The sequence below is a fragment of the Micropterus salmoides genome, unplaced genomic scaffold (genome assembly GCF_014851395.1).
Source record: "Micropterus salmoides isolate LMB-PRFRI ecotype aquatic unplaced genomic scaffold, ASM1485139v1 Ms_hic_scaffold_9, whole genome shotgun sequence".
Lineage (NCBI taxonomy): Eukaryota > Metazoa > Chordata > Actinopteri > Centrarchiformes > Centrarchidae > Micropterus > Micropterus salmoides.
In genome coordinates, this window is record NW_024044681.1 from 31,083,596 (window position 1) to 31,097,202 (window position 13,607).

General features: G+C 44.4%; 1 protein-coding gene across 1 annotated transcript in view; it reads right to left on the minus strand.

Annotated features, from left to right (window-relative positions):
• srrm3 (serine/arginine repetitive matrix 3) overlaps positions 1-13,607 on the minus strand; it is a 66,701-nt gene that overhangs the window by 24,927 nt on the left and 28,167 nt on the right. The window contains 2 exon segments of the mRNA XM_038709723.1: positions 1,696-1,797; positions 11,272-11,579. Coding sequence (XP_038565651.1) covers positions 1,696-1,797; positions 11,272-11,567 — 398 coding nt within the window. The 5' untranslated portion in view covers positions 11,568-11,579.

The window sequence follows — 13,607 nt, forward strand, 5'->3', positions numbered from 1 at the left end:
AAGGCAGCAGAGAGAGCTTTGAGGATTAAAACAGATGGAAATTATATCTGTATGAAATATTTCCCACTCGGGTCAGAAATCAAAAAGAAAGGAGTAATAAGCGGCGTACCACTATCAGTGGAATACGAGGAAATTCGCGGTATTGAAGGTGTTTGTGAGGCGAGAATTACAAGATTCCGTCAAGGAGAAAGGGAGCAAAGTAACTATGTGTTTGACTTTTGAGGGAGTATTTAGACTACATACGTTACAGGGTGAGGCCTTATGAAAAAACTCTTTTACGGTGTTTCTGTTGTCAGGAGTATGGACATGTGGCAGCAGTATGTAGCGGAGCCAGAAGATGTGAGAGATGTGGGAAGAACAATTGTGAAAGAGAGGAGTGGGAAGAGGAGCAGCAACAAGCAAAGTGCATTCACTGTGCGGGAAATCACCATGCGGGGTCAGCACAATGTCAGGAAAAAATAAAACAAATAGTAGTGAGTAAAATCAGAGCGGAAGAGGGTTTGTCATATGCCGAAACCATTAAAGGAAGGGAAAGGAAGGAAGAACCAGCAGCAGTGCAAAAGGAACAGGAGCCGAAAAGGAATGGGGTTGAGCGGAATATAACATGCACGGACAAGAAGCAATTTCTGGCATTTATTGCTATGGTGATTAATTGTGCTGTGGAAATCAAGAGCAAGTCAGAGAGGATCAAGATGATGCTGGATGTGGCAAGGAGATTCTTGGACATTGCAGACATATCAGGAGAAGAAATAGTCACTACACTGAGGGAAGGATTTATACCATCTCAGACCATTGAGTCTGAGACAGAACGGACAATGCACTGAATAGGAGTACTTTGGGTGGGCACTGTAAATTTATTGCACTGGGAAAACTCAATCATCCAGTAGCCGGCGGTAATGCAACATTTTGGATGCCAACCGCCATTAAACCACAAAAGAAGAAGAAGAAGAAGAAGAAGAAGAAGAAAATAAGAAGAAGCAGGATCTTGTGTGGTTACCGAGTTGGCAGTGTAACTTATAGGACTTTAGTTAGGAGTTTAGGGCAGGAGTTGGAGGTAGAGCGGGTCGCACACTAATTTGAAGATCAGCGGTTCCAACCCTGGCTTCCACCAGCCTGCCTGTCAAAATGTCCTTTGGCAAGATACTGTACCCCAAATTGCTCCTGATGACTGTGCCATCAGTTCATGAATGGGGTGAATGTGACATGTAGTGTCAAGTGCTTTGAGTGGGCGGATGACTACAAAGGCGCTCTCCAAGTACAGTCCATTTGCCATTTATAAATGACAGTAAAAACAATTCAATGCACAAATATAAGCAGACTAGACAATTTCACAGCATCTGATTTAAGTCATGCCCACTTTCAGTATAAGTCTGACCATCAGTGGTGGAAAGTTACTTAGTACATTCACTCAAGTACTGTACTTAAGTACAATTTACATTATTCTGAAATGGGCCATTCAGCATTATGAGTAATTTTACTTTTGATACTTTAAGTATATTTTGATGCGACTTTTACTTGCAACTTGTAACACTGTGGTATTGTTGCTTTTACTAAGATTCAAGTACTTCTTCCACCACTGCTGAATACAGATACAAATATTGGTAGTTTTGTGACATAAAAAGATATAGATACAGATTTGCGTTACACCCCTAACACACACTACACAGACATTAAACCTGATGTGCAGTAACTTACACTGGCTGTGTGTGTGAGCCCTCTCTGGTGATAACGCCCTCCTTGTCCATCAGCATTTGTCTGAATGTGCTCACTTTCTGTCGAATCTCTTCTTCTGTGTACCTGAGGATGGACATAAAGACACAACAGTTAGTAGAGGCATAGACACAAATACACACAGTGTCATCAGTAATCTGCAGTTTGGACTACTCAGCTGAAAGTCAGTTCTTCTCAGTGTCTTCTCACCAGAGACTGTGTGAAGGCCTATGAACATACTGCAAACTGAAGCAGCGGCTTTTAATAACAGCATTGAATGCAGCAGGGGCACCTGCAAAGCTAATTGTCATCTGTCATAAGTGCCAGATGCCCTTGTAGGAGCCATGTCAAGGCCCGCTATCACACAGTCCGAGTCCGAACAAAGGGCAGAGACCATCTTCTGGCCGTGTGTTAACCAAAAATGACACTCAGCCGCATGATGTATATTCTGATGACTCCCTGTCAACCTCTCCCGACCCCGGCGGGTTCCTTGTCCAGGCCCTGACTGCATGTCATGTTTTATTCCGCAATCAAAGAGCGATAACTCACTGAGCTGAGAATAACTGTGGGGCAGCGTGACAAGCTTTCAACAAGCTGACAGACAGAATCCCGAGGACCGCTGCAGAGGCACATGAAAGAAATGACTGTGTCACATTGTAGAAGTTGCGTTCATATTTTCTAATTGATTAATTCACCATTTTCGGTATATTGTGACTGTCGGTGAACAGAGGAGCATCACCAACATCATCACAACACTTTAAAATATTTAATGCATACAGCTTCGGGCTACATCCGCCCAGTTTGTGAATAACACAAATAACAGCCTCTGACCACAAGCCTGCCTCTGTAAGACTGCACCACTGACAGCCCTGAGCGGAAGACAGTAATACTGTAATTCAACCAGCCTGTCTGAACAGAGAGAATGAAGCTATGTCCTGTGTTTTTCTAAAGATTCTCATAGTATAGTTATAAAAGTCCCTTGAACTTGACAGTACATGGCCTCTTGCTCTCAATGCATTGTACACTGAGCTGATCTCATCTTCACACCTTCTCCACATTCTGCTCTGGCTGTGGTAATGAGATGTAATGAACTATAGAGGCAGGGAAACATGAAGGGAGAGAGGAGGACGGAGGAGGGAGGGCAAAGGGAGAGAATTAATAATGCTGTGAAAGTGTGGCCAGGAGCCAGACTTCACAGAGTTAGAAGGACTGGAAGCCTCAACCATTAATAATATGCTGTAGTGTTCAACAATAAGAGCGTGTGTGAGAGGTGCCTGGGACATAGCAGTCAGAGTGAGGTTCACTAATGATCCATAATTAAACATGACCTGCATTCACACTAAATTGAATAAGAAGAATAAAGTCTCAACATCTCTTTGAGTCTCAACATACTAATATGTGATATTTGCTAATTTGGTAAGAGATGACATCTGAAACATAGTCTCTTACTGGATCTTTTTTAAAGGACCAGTTCCTCATTTTGATTTGCTTTGTTGATTTTATTTGAGAAGATTGATACCACACGCATGCTGACTGGAAACAGGGAGAAACAGCTAGCTAGGTAAAAGAAATGGTTATTTGTATGAATTACAAAATACCATTGTTAATTAGTTAATTGTGATTCTTTAGAGGTGCTGGTAGGTGGATGTTTTACCTTTGGACAGAGCCAGGCTAGGTGTTTCCTCCTGCTTTCAGTCTTTATGCTATGCTAAACTAATAACACTAAATGCCTCGCTATGCCTTATAACTCCAGAGAATCATCACAATTTGGCATACTTTTAATGGTGACAATTTGCCAAAATGAAAAAAAAAAGGCTTAACACATTATACTTCATGTTAAAATCCCCTGCTGCTGTCTGAGATTTATCTGAAGGAGCCCCACAGTGTCAGACTTTGAATACCCCTGCTCTGGCATTAAGATTTCTTAATTGGAACGAAGGGACCTTATCCACACTATGACAAACAGCCACAGAGCAAAAGTATCCAAAAGTTAGCGGTGATACATGATTCTGGCAATGCAGTTTATTCTCCTGTTTAATTGCCTCCACTTGCAGTAAAAGTGCAGGTCTGTCACTCAGTGCTGAAACACAGACATTTTGGAACAAATTCTCTTCCCCTCTCTCAGCTGGGGCTCATGGCCTATTCTATAAACTGGATTGTAAATTAACCTGTGGCTCATTTCAGCGTGGAAATGGCATTAGTCGGAGGAATGTTTGCTTTTCTCAGATTAAATATAGCAGCCCATACCATGTATTCTGAGCTGGGTGCCATCAGCGCATCAACGGTGCGGAGAATGAGATTAGAAGCAGTGTGATGGAGAGCTGAAATAACTGGAAGATGGCCCAAAAGAGAAGAAACCAGCCGGTGTGACACCACCTTCGGGTCCTGCTGTACGGCAATCTCGCAGCCCAGCAGCTGTCAACTCAGCACAATGAAGGCCACAAACACACACTTTATATTCATGGCTTTCCATGCACCACACGTTAGTTGCTTCCCGACAACTCTACAGCAGACCCCACGTACTCTCAGCTGTCTGTTATGGATCGAAGAAGGATGTAGAATAGATATAAGGGCGAGAAGGCTCAGAAAGGATACTGGCAGGGAAACTGAATGTGCTCTGGCCAAACAGACAGCAAGGCTGTAGGGCTTTCTCCTTGACATTGTGCTGATGACGGTGAGGATGAAAGCCCCTGCAGCTATCTCTGTTGTTGGCTAAAGCAAGACAAGAGGGGTCGGAGCTTGTGAAGCTGAAGTCTTTGTTGACATATGACCTAAAGAATCTCTTCCTCCTCCTCTTTCTGCTTCTCCCTCTGTGCTCCCATTGAATTGCTCGATCCTGAAGCTCTGCACAGATTCGCAGCATCAAGCACAGTAAAGTTGGGTTCTTTCTGAACGGTCTAGCTTACTAACCAAAGTCAGAGAGTGTATGCCCAGCAGTGATGCTGCTTCAACAAGAAATATGGGCAAAGAGAATCCCCCACAGCACCTGAATGCCTGCAGGAACCTCATGGGCAAGTTCACCTAAAGAGATACAAATCTATGGACAAAAGACGTATAAAGAGTCCTTGTTTAGAGTTTGAGACTTTCATTATCGCCAAAATTTTGAGTTGTATTTAAGTGAGCTCTGAATCAATCTGTGTAAATTGCCACATTGGATGTTTGTCAGAAGCTATTAGTTTGAGCACACAGAAACAACACACCTCTCCTCTGCACATTTAATTAGCACTTTGTGCAGCTGTAAAGGTAGCTGCTTTCTGCCTGACACACCATCTGTTCTGCGCTGACACAGTACAGAGGAGGGGCTGATTGAAGTGGTCACTCTCAGCAAGGCTGAGTAGCACTGAATTCAAATGGAAATGAATGTTAAACTTGTGTATTTTCGTGTGTGTGTGTGTGAGAGAGAGGTGGGACTGTTCAGAGTTAACCAAATGCAGCCAAATGAAAGCCATTTAGCCGAAGCACGTAGCCTACACCATGCAATGTCCCAGTGATTTGGACGGAGAGCGACAGCGGACATCGATCAGAGCGAGGGGCTCCCCGCCACCCCAGCCATGAAAAATCACCACGATTAAAGAACTTGATTGGAGTAATTAGACAGCTTCGAGCACCCGCAGATTCCCCCCATTAACTCGCGATCCTGGAAAATGAATAGTTGTGGCCCAGAGACCATCCTTGTGCTGATAGTCATCGATTTGATGAGGCCGCGCCTGCATGTGGGGCATTTGCGTGTGTATTTGTGTGTGTGTACACCTTCTGGCTGCCAGTGGTGTCTCTGCCTTTGACGTCTGAAGAGCCTTTTTTTCCACAAGTCGTCCCCAGGTGCTGCTGTACACCTATGAAACTCGGCAGCCATCAATCTCGCTGCAAAGAGTACAGCGGCATAGTGATGCCAGTGTAGTTAGTAAGATTGAATGGCACTGGGAACACAGGAAGGCAAACCTGAACACCTCCGCATTTCTATTTCAGGGGCAGAATTAAAACAACCTACAGAGTGCCAAAGTGAAATAGTTCAACTCTCAAGTGGAGAGGATTTTCAATAGATGCTCTCTACTGTTGTAGATTTTTTGGTTAGATAACAGATACTAGATAGACCAGACAGAAAGAGTAGCACAGAAAGAGTGCACCTTCCTCTCTATATATAAAGCTGCCCTGTTCACCTCCCCCACAGTGTAAGCAGATCAATGTTTGGAGCAGCACAATCTGCCATTTCCACTCTCTCTGATTGCTCATCTTCTCTAAGACCTCCTGTAACAAGAGCGTTTGAAGCTGTTTTGTCTAGCACGGAACCTATTATATTGGTTTGGGAGCCCCCCGGTGAAAATGTATGAATGCATCTCAGGGAGAATGACCCATCATTCTCCCTGAGATGCTTTGTCTCCAATTTTCAGTCTTATAGGGCACAGGCTTAGGCTCACAGCAATACCTCCATCGGAGCAAAGCAGGGCAGAGATAGTTATTTGCTCTGGCCTTAGAGGCTCTGAGAGCAACTCCCTTAATAAGGTCCTTGTTACTCGCATTTCCTGTCACTACAGATGTTATTAGAGGAATACCACAGAAGTAGTGGCCAAAATGCAGGAATTTAGCTCGCACCAAATAACCTATTTATGCATGTGTGTGTTATGTTGTGTCTTTTTTTTGCTTGTGCCAGGCTACACCTCCCTACTTAACAGATATAAATATTTCAATACATACAATCACATCTAATTTTCCTGCTTTGTGAAGCAGGAGGATAATATCTTCTGCCTCATGTTGAAAAATCGCAGACAGTTTTATGCATGTATAAGAAATGCCCCACACACTTTGTTATGGGTGGACAACATCATCGGGTTGCCTCTCTGTTGCCAGCCTGTGTGTGTTAGTGTGTCTGTGTGTGTATGCGTTGCACAGATACATATAGGGTTCATCTGCTTAAAGGGAGCTGCACGTAGCCTGCAGATTAGAGTGAGTAAGGCCCTGTGAAGAGAGCTCATTAGAGGGCTGGAAAAAGGCTCAGACACAACGGGAGTTCAAATCATGCACCACCATTATGCCTCAATTAGTGTGGAAAAACAGTGAAATAGAATCTGGACGCTTGCATGGAGAGCAGCCCCTGAGCTCGGGTTGTGTTGACGCTGCTTCAGTTATGTACCACCTTCTCAAAGAGCTACTCTAACAGATCACGCCTCAAAAGGTCTGACGCATGCAACCTCCAGCACATCTAATATACAAAAAGGGCAATGTTCCCTGCAGCTGCGGAGCCCTCAGTGCTCCAGAGAATGGGGGATGCTGCCAGGCCTTGGATAGCTAAATGAACAGACTCCTTTAATTGCTGAGCCCATCTAATTGGCTCCCAGGGTGAGGCCATCACTCATGGCAGACTATTTATCTTGGTCTTATCTCGGGAGAAGAGCACGGCTGGAATTGGGGGGGCTGTGTGTTAAGGGAGGGGAGTATCTGGCAGAGTTAGAGAAGGACGCAGGCATCCAACACGCCCCCCGGCCTAATCCTTCACCGAGGCCTCAGTCTGGACGGGGACTGAGGGGTGACGTAGAGACTGAGCCAGCTGGATTAAATCCACAACAAATGAAAACAGACTCCAGCCATAATTTTAACTGTGTCTAATGCCTGGCATTGCTCTCCCTCTCTATCCCTGTGTTTCATCCCCAGCTCTATCCCCTAATCCTGCACACATGCAACACTCTCTCATTTAAAGAGGAACATTAGAAATTGGAGAGGCAAGGGGGAGGTGTGCTGAGCCAAGTTGGCAAATGAGATTCTCCTTTTATTATAGCTTAACAAGATGATTTGAGTCCGCCCAGAGCTTTAACGCTCAACTGAGTGGTCGCCGTCCTTCAAGTGCGACTGTCTGCCAGCCGAGCCCATGCAGTCCGATGAGTGAGTGGAGCTGGTCAGCGTGGGTGTCCTCGTGTTCTGTCATCATTAGCCAAGCTGCTGCCTGCCACTACACTGCTCCACTAGACATCATGACTCTTTTACATCACTCTCAAACCAGAAGCAACTATGTCTACTCCAAGCCAGGAGATGTGTGCACCTTGACAGATGGTGGCGGTACATCACCTCCTATTTTGTGTGGTGAAGTCCAGCAGGTCCCTTTCATCAATGTGTTATAGCTCCCGCCATTACCCTGCAGTCTTAATGAGCCCCCACTGCCTGACAAGCCCAGTCCCGCTCAGGGAAGGAGGGAGGGGTAGGAAAATGAGTGGAAGAAATAGGAAGTATAATCCTTCTGAAAACCCCCACAGCATGGCTTTATTTCATCTCTATCCTCTAAAATGGTACGATCAGCAGCGGCCTTCTTTTTTATTTTGGAGAAATTTAACAACCACAGATACCACATATTACACCCCCCAACCCCCCCAAAACCCCAAAACCTCACTCATTAGCTTGCCCTTTATTCAATAAAATCACCCTCCCGTAATATATCAAGGATTAGCCAGCTTTCTATAAATGACGAATGTGATGTGAATAAAATGTCACGAGGTATCAGTGGGAAAGTGAATTTTCTCTGTATGACACAGGATCACAGAGCTTGTCATTAATTACAATCTCAGCTAGTCTGGAGCTGTGGTTATTCAGGCAGCATTGTGTGTGGATGTGTATGCAGATCAGCCTGAGAGAAGCCCCGAGATTGTAGATTAGGTCACTATAGCAGCCACTACAATTCCTAACTTTGTGCTGGAGGACAAATATCATGCTAAGACTAGGCTGGGCTGGCCTGTGCACCTCGCCGACTGTCTCTATAGCAACCTCACTAATAACCATGACTTGAGGAGAAGGCCATCAATACAAAGTTCAAGTGTTGGCTGCAAATATGCAACAACATCCTGCATAAGTAATGATGCCTCTTTAACATACACAAGCTTGTGCAGCAAAAACGACTGCCACTGATGTATGAACCTCCATGTTTGAACCCTGGAAATTACGTTTGTGTGTGTGTGTGTGTGTGTGTGTTTGTGTGTCTGGCATTGCATCTACTGCAATTTATGACAAAGCTACATGGTGCAATATTGGTTTACCAAGCTACACACACACACAAACAAATTCTATTCAGCTTGAAATCAGATAATAAATTCAATTTATTTTTTAACAAGAAATGTATCTGCATTTTTTTAATTTACAATTTTGAAGGCCCAGTACCCAGCACATTGTGGTTCTTGTCACAACTAACTTCGACTGTTGGCCTGGGGTCAGCGTAAAATCCCCTGACACACATAAAGTCCCCAGCCTCTTCCTTTTACGGCAGTGAGGCTCTTCACCACCTCCCTGCTTCTCCACAGGTGCCCAACCAGCAAGCAGGAGCCACTAGAACTGTGTCAAGGACATGATCCTTCACCAGGTTGCTGATTGTGAACATTGCCAATTATGTTAAATGAGGCATCTGGCCAAGCAGGAAGCACCTAGGTCTCTGCCAAAACGGTCCCTGTAGAGTCCTTCACCTAATATTGAACTGTTACTTAACCAAGGTAACCGTTAGCTTTATGAACAGAGCATCCTTTAACATAATGAAATTAGCTCAATTTGAAAATTATTATCTTACAAGCCTCATAGAAGAATGGCCTGCTTTTAAAGTGAATGAAAAAGATGACAATAAAAAATTACTTAAAATGGCCATATGAACATAACACAGCTGCACCACAGCCCCTTATTTTTACTACACTCCTTTGCAGGGGCTTGCTTTTTTATTTCTTCCCAATATTGCTACGTAAATGACTTTTGGCAGGTAACAGATTTTGAATGTAATGTTTTGGTGCAGCTTGTGAACTCAACAGCCCTACAGGTACATACCTGTCAATGTCAAGTGCTCTACTACACGTAGAATGTTTTCAGTAACTGAATTGTAAAGAAAAAATAAACAACTACTGTTTCACTGAAAAACGGTAATGTCACTTGACATGAAATACCCAGTGCAACTGGAGTGTTTACTCGCTTGTTGAGTTTTAGTGCTAAATACATTCTGGGTTTTTTGCAAGAACATTTGTGTATTCTTTTCCTAAAACTCTGTCTGGGGGCCCTTGCTCGTGCAAGAGTTCAGATTCCCCAACCATTTCTGCTTTCAGTGTGGGGGAGGTGAACAGGGCAGCTTTACATAAAGAGAGGAATCTGCACTCTTTTCTTTGCTACTCTTTCCCTCTGGTCTATCTAGTATCTGTTATCTAACTGGAAAATCTATGACAGTAGAAAGCATCTATTGAAAAGCCTCCTCACTTGAGAGTTAAACAATTTGACTTTGGCACTCGCTAGGTCGTTTTAATTCTGGCCTTGAAATAGAAATGCGGGGGTGTTCAGGTTTGCAAGTGGGATTCATTAAACACTCGAACTTAAACTGCACAAACGTGTCGTAAATTGCTCGTCTCAACTTGATCCGTCGAGCAATTCATCATAATTGCATAGTTGATGGCCATCAATTGCTATATAAGACTACCTGCTCCACTATTTCACATATATTTCACACTTCGGAACTCCAAGCCCCACTGTCGGAAATCAGCAGAGGAAAATATATCAGATGTAGCAGTGTCAGTAGTCGTATTAGGGGACTAATATAGCTGCCGTACTGTAACAAAAATAATAAAGAAATGGTTTGACATGATGTTAGATGCTAAAAAAGTGACTTAGATGGGAGGCAGTCAAGGGGACGTGACAGTCACGGACATGGACAAGAAAATATTGTACAGCTGGTGATCTTACAGTGTCGATGCAATGGAGGAATTTGCGCTGGACACGGACCTGAATAAAGAACCTGAGACAGCTGTCGGAGTGAGAGAGCTTGCTACTACTTCTGAACGGTATGGTAAATATGGCAAAAATGAACATAACAAGTTGAGCCTCCCAGTAAACAGGCAAATCATCATGATGATGAGGATGATATGGTGGTCTTTATTGTAGTTGATGTTGGTATCATATTTAAACTCCAATTTATTTCAAGTTAAGCTGCTGAGGGTGTACTGCTAACATGCTGCTTCAGCTACGCAGGCTGTGTAGAGTCTGTTCTATGCACTAGAAAATTGGTCAGTGCCACAAGGTCTCTTAAATCACTCTTTAATGTCACTTAAACCAGCAGTAACATATTTTTTTGGGCCAATTGGAGGCAGCAAAAACAAGTTAACATCATCAGATTTTAAGTTGATATGGCAAACTAGTTAATACAGCAGTTTCAGAGCAACATTAGCATTTATTTGTAGTCTTGTTTCTGTCAACCTGGAGAATGTAAGTCCGATATTTACTTAATTAGTTCTGTTTTTGGTTTGCAAAATATCTGGCTACTTAACTGCTATTTGCTCCACTATGTTCAGTCACTAACTGTGCCTGTCTGTTCTGGGCAGGTGGTGTACAGTGGTTCACTGGAAACAACTGCAGTGAGAGTAAACTAAAAGTTGTTCGCCGGGCAAGCTCCTAAAGCTGATGGGAACTGCAGATTCAGGTGATAATTCTCTGTGGGTTCATCACTATAAGCGACCCCTTGTTATTATTTAAATGTTGATTATCGCTGCTTTAAGTACATATTGTACAAGGGTTTCTTGCATGAGGCCCACTGTATGCTAAATGGTTGACCCATCTACTTACCCCTGCTCCTCCATCATTTCCTGGAGCTCCATACATTTCAGCTCCACCCTCCTCTTTCTCTCGTGGTCCAGAATCTCTCTGTGTGGCTTTTTCACCAGGACGGGCTCTGCTGTGGGCTCCTCCTCCTCTTCCTCCTCAGTACCCGGCTGTCCCTCCTCGGTTTTAGCTTGCAGGGCTGCAGTTGGCGTCGGCCCTGCTGATCCCGCAGCTGTAGCTGTTCCTGCTCCGGGGACCACGGGCAGGACCATCCCGTTTGCACCATCCTTAGGAGATGGCACCCTCGCTGCATCGTACATGGTCACTGAACTCTGTGGAGACACGGATTATGGAGAGAACTTGTCAGCTGAACACTAGGTAGTCCAGTGGAGTTTAGCAGTCTGTCTCACTTCATGTTAATGATTTAACATCTAGAAGAACCCTAATTTGGGCTGGTTTTGGTTATTGTCAATTTATTAGAATTCTATGCCATGTTAATGGGGTGAGAGTGAACAATTCCGATACACATGGCATATAGGAAAATATCATATAAAATTAGGATATTCTTCATGAAAATCATTTAGAGCCCCCTCAAGGCCTCGTAATGCTCCCTAAACCCCTGTTTGACAACCACAAAGCTGCTAGCTGATGCATACCTAAATAGTGTCTCTATTACAAGTATTTGGATGGACAGTAAGCCACAAATACTCAGAGACTTGACAATACACACTGAAAGGTGAGCTGAGATGTTAATACTTCTGGACAGGCTGCAGCGTTTGTACCTGAACTGAGCAGCACACTTTGCAGACATTCACACACATCAACATACTGTACACACACGCGCGCGCACACACACACACACACACACACACATACAGACGCTTCGGACCTTGAGTACACGTAGACATGCATTGCCAGCGACAGCGCTGGCAGCCACTTCTCCTCCATGAGTCAACAGCAGTGCCTAGAGGCAGGTTAGACGGGAGAGAGTGAGCGTTCCTCTTTAAAGCGCTTTTATCTGCTGGACCAAATTGAAGCTGTAAACCAAGGTCATATAGCATACACACAGGTGACACTAAGCAGCTTAAGGATACAGTGACTGGGAGAGTCTGCAGCAACAAAGCAGGTGACAGAGAAGAATGTGGGATGGTTTGATTTGTCTTCATGTAATGTAACTTGATTTTATTGTATTAACACTGAATGCTTACTTTGGTTTTGACTTGCTCGACCTTTCTGTTTCTGCCTAGTTTACTGATGAAACGATGAGGCTGTCATTTTGCTGAATAAAAAGTTGCCTGGAACAATTGCTGCATGGACTGGTCCCTAATTAAGATGGATGGTGCTGTTAAGGTCAGTGTAGAACATGCAGGCAGAGAGGAAGGCCTTCACGTGCCCACAAGCCTCGGCTGCCCAGCACCAGTGCTCTCCCTCGGCAACAATAATGGCTTCATTTTTCACTGAGGAGCCAAAAAAGCCCAGCTGAGGCACTTCATCACTGTCACACATGGAGGAGCGGTGGCAGGACAACACAGACAAACCTCCCGAGCTACAGTCGCATCTCATCCCGAGGTATATCATCTATCCGTTGTGAGTGCGCGAGCAGCTCGTACCATGTAGACCTGCGGTTCTCTCAACTGGAGCTGGTCCTGGAGGTCTTTGACTAGTTAATAGGGATGTGCTTGTTTTTGAAGTGCTGCGCGCTGGTAAACGAGCCGTGGCTCTGTGCGTAGCGGCACGGCTCTCGGCTGACAGAACAGGTGGCAGGACAGCAGGAGGCATCGTCGCTGAATCTTTTATACAGTAAATCAGCGCTTGATATTCCATGACAGCGATCTCTCATCTGCACACGCTCCTCACAAAATAACAAGTAGCAGATTCCCAGGAGAAAAGATCGACCTTGTCCTAAACTGAAATGACATTCAGGTAGACAGGAGCGACATAAAGGACCTCTGACAGGAAGGAAGTCAACTAAAATGACCCTGTTTTCTATTAACTGAGCAGAAATGTCAGAACAGAAACACTGGGTTGCTCTGCCTGCTTCCTGTCTTCCTGTCTTTGTTTTAATTAGGCCAGGGTGGCTGTGAAAGCCTGAGCTTGACTGCTCAGGTCTATAACTTTCGGCCAGAGGGGAGGACCATTGCTAATCTCATTTGTGCTGGACATCATGTCTTGGCCACTGGTAACAAACCCCACATTTTTCACCGTACGCACCTGACCGAACATAAGCTGTTTGAAATTCAGCAGTAATGAGCTTAAATAAGATGAAGATATCATCTGAAAATCTGCGGGGAAAAGACCCTCCCATCTCAAATGAAATTCTCCACAAAGCCAGATGTGGGAGTCAAAAGCTGCGGGCCAAG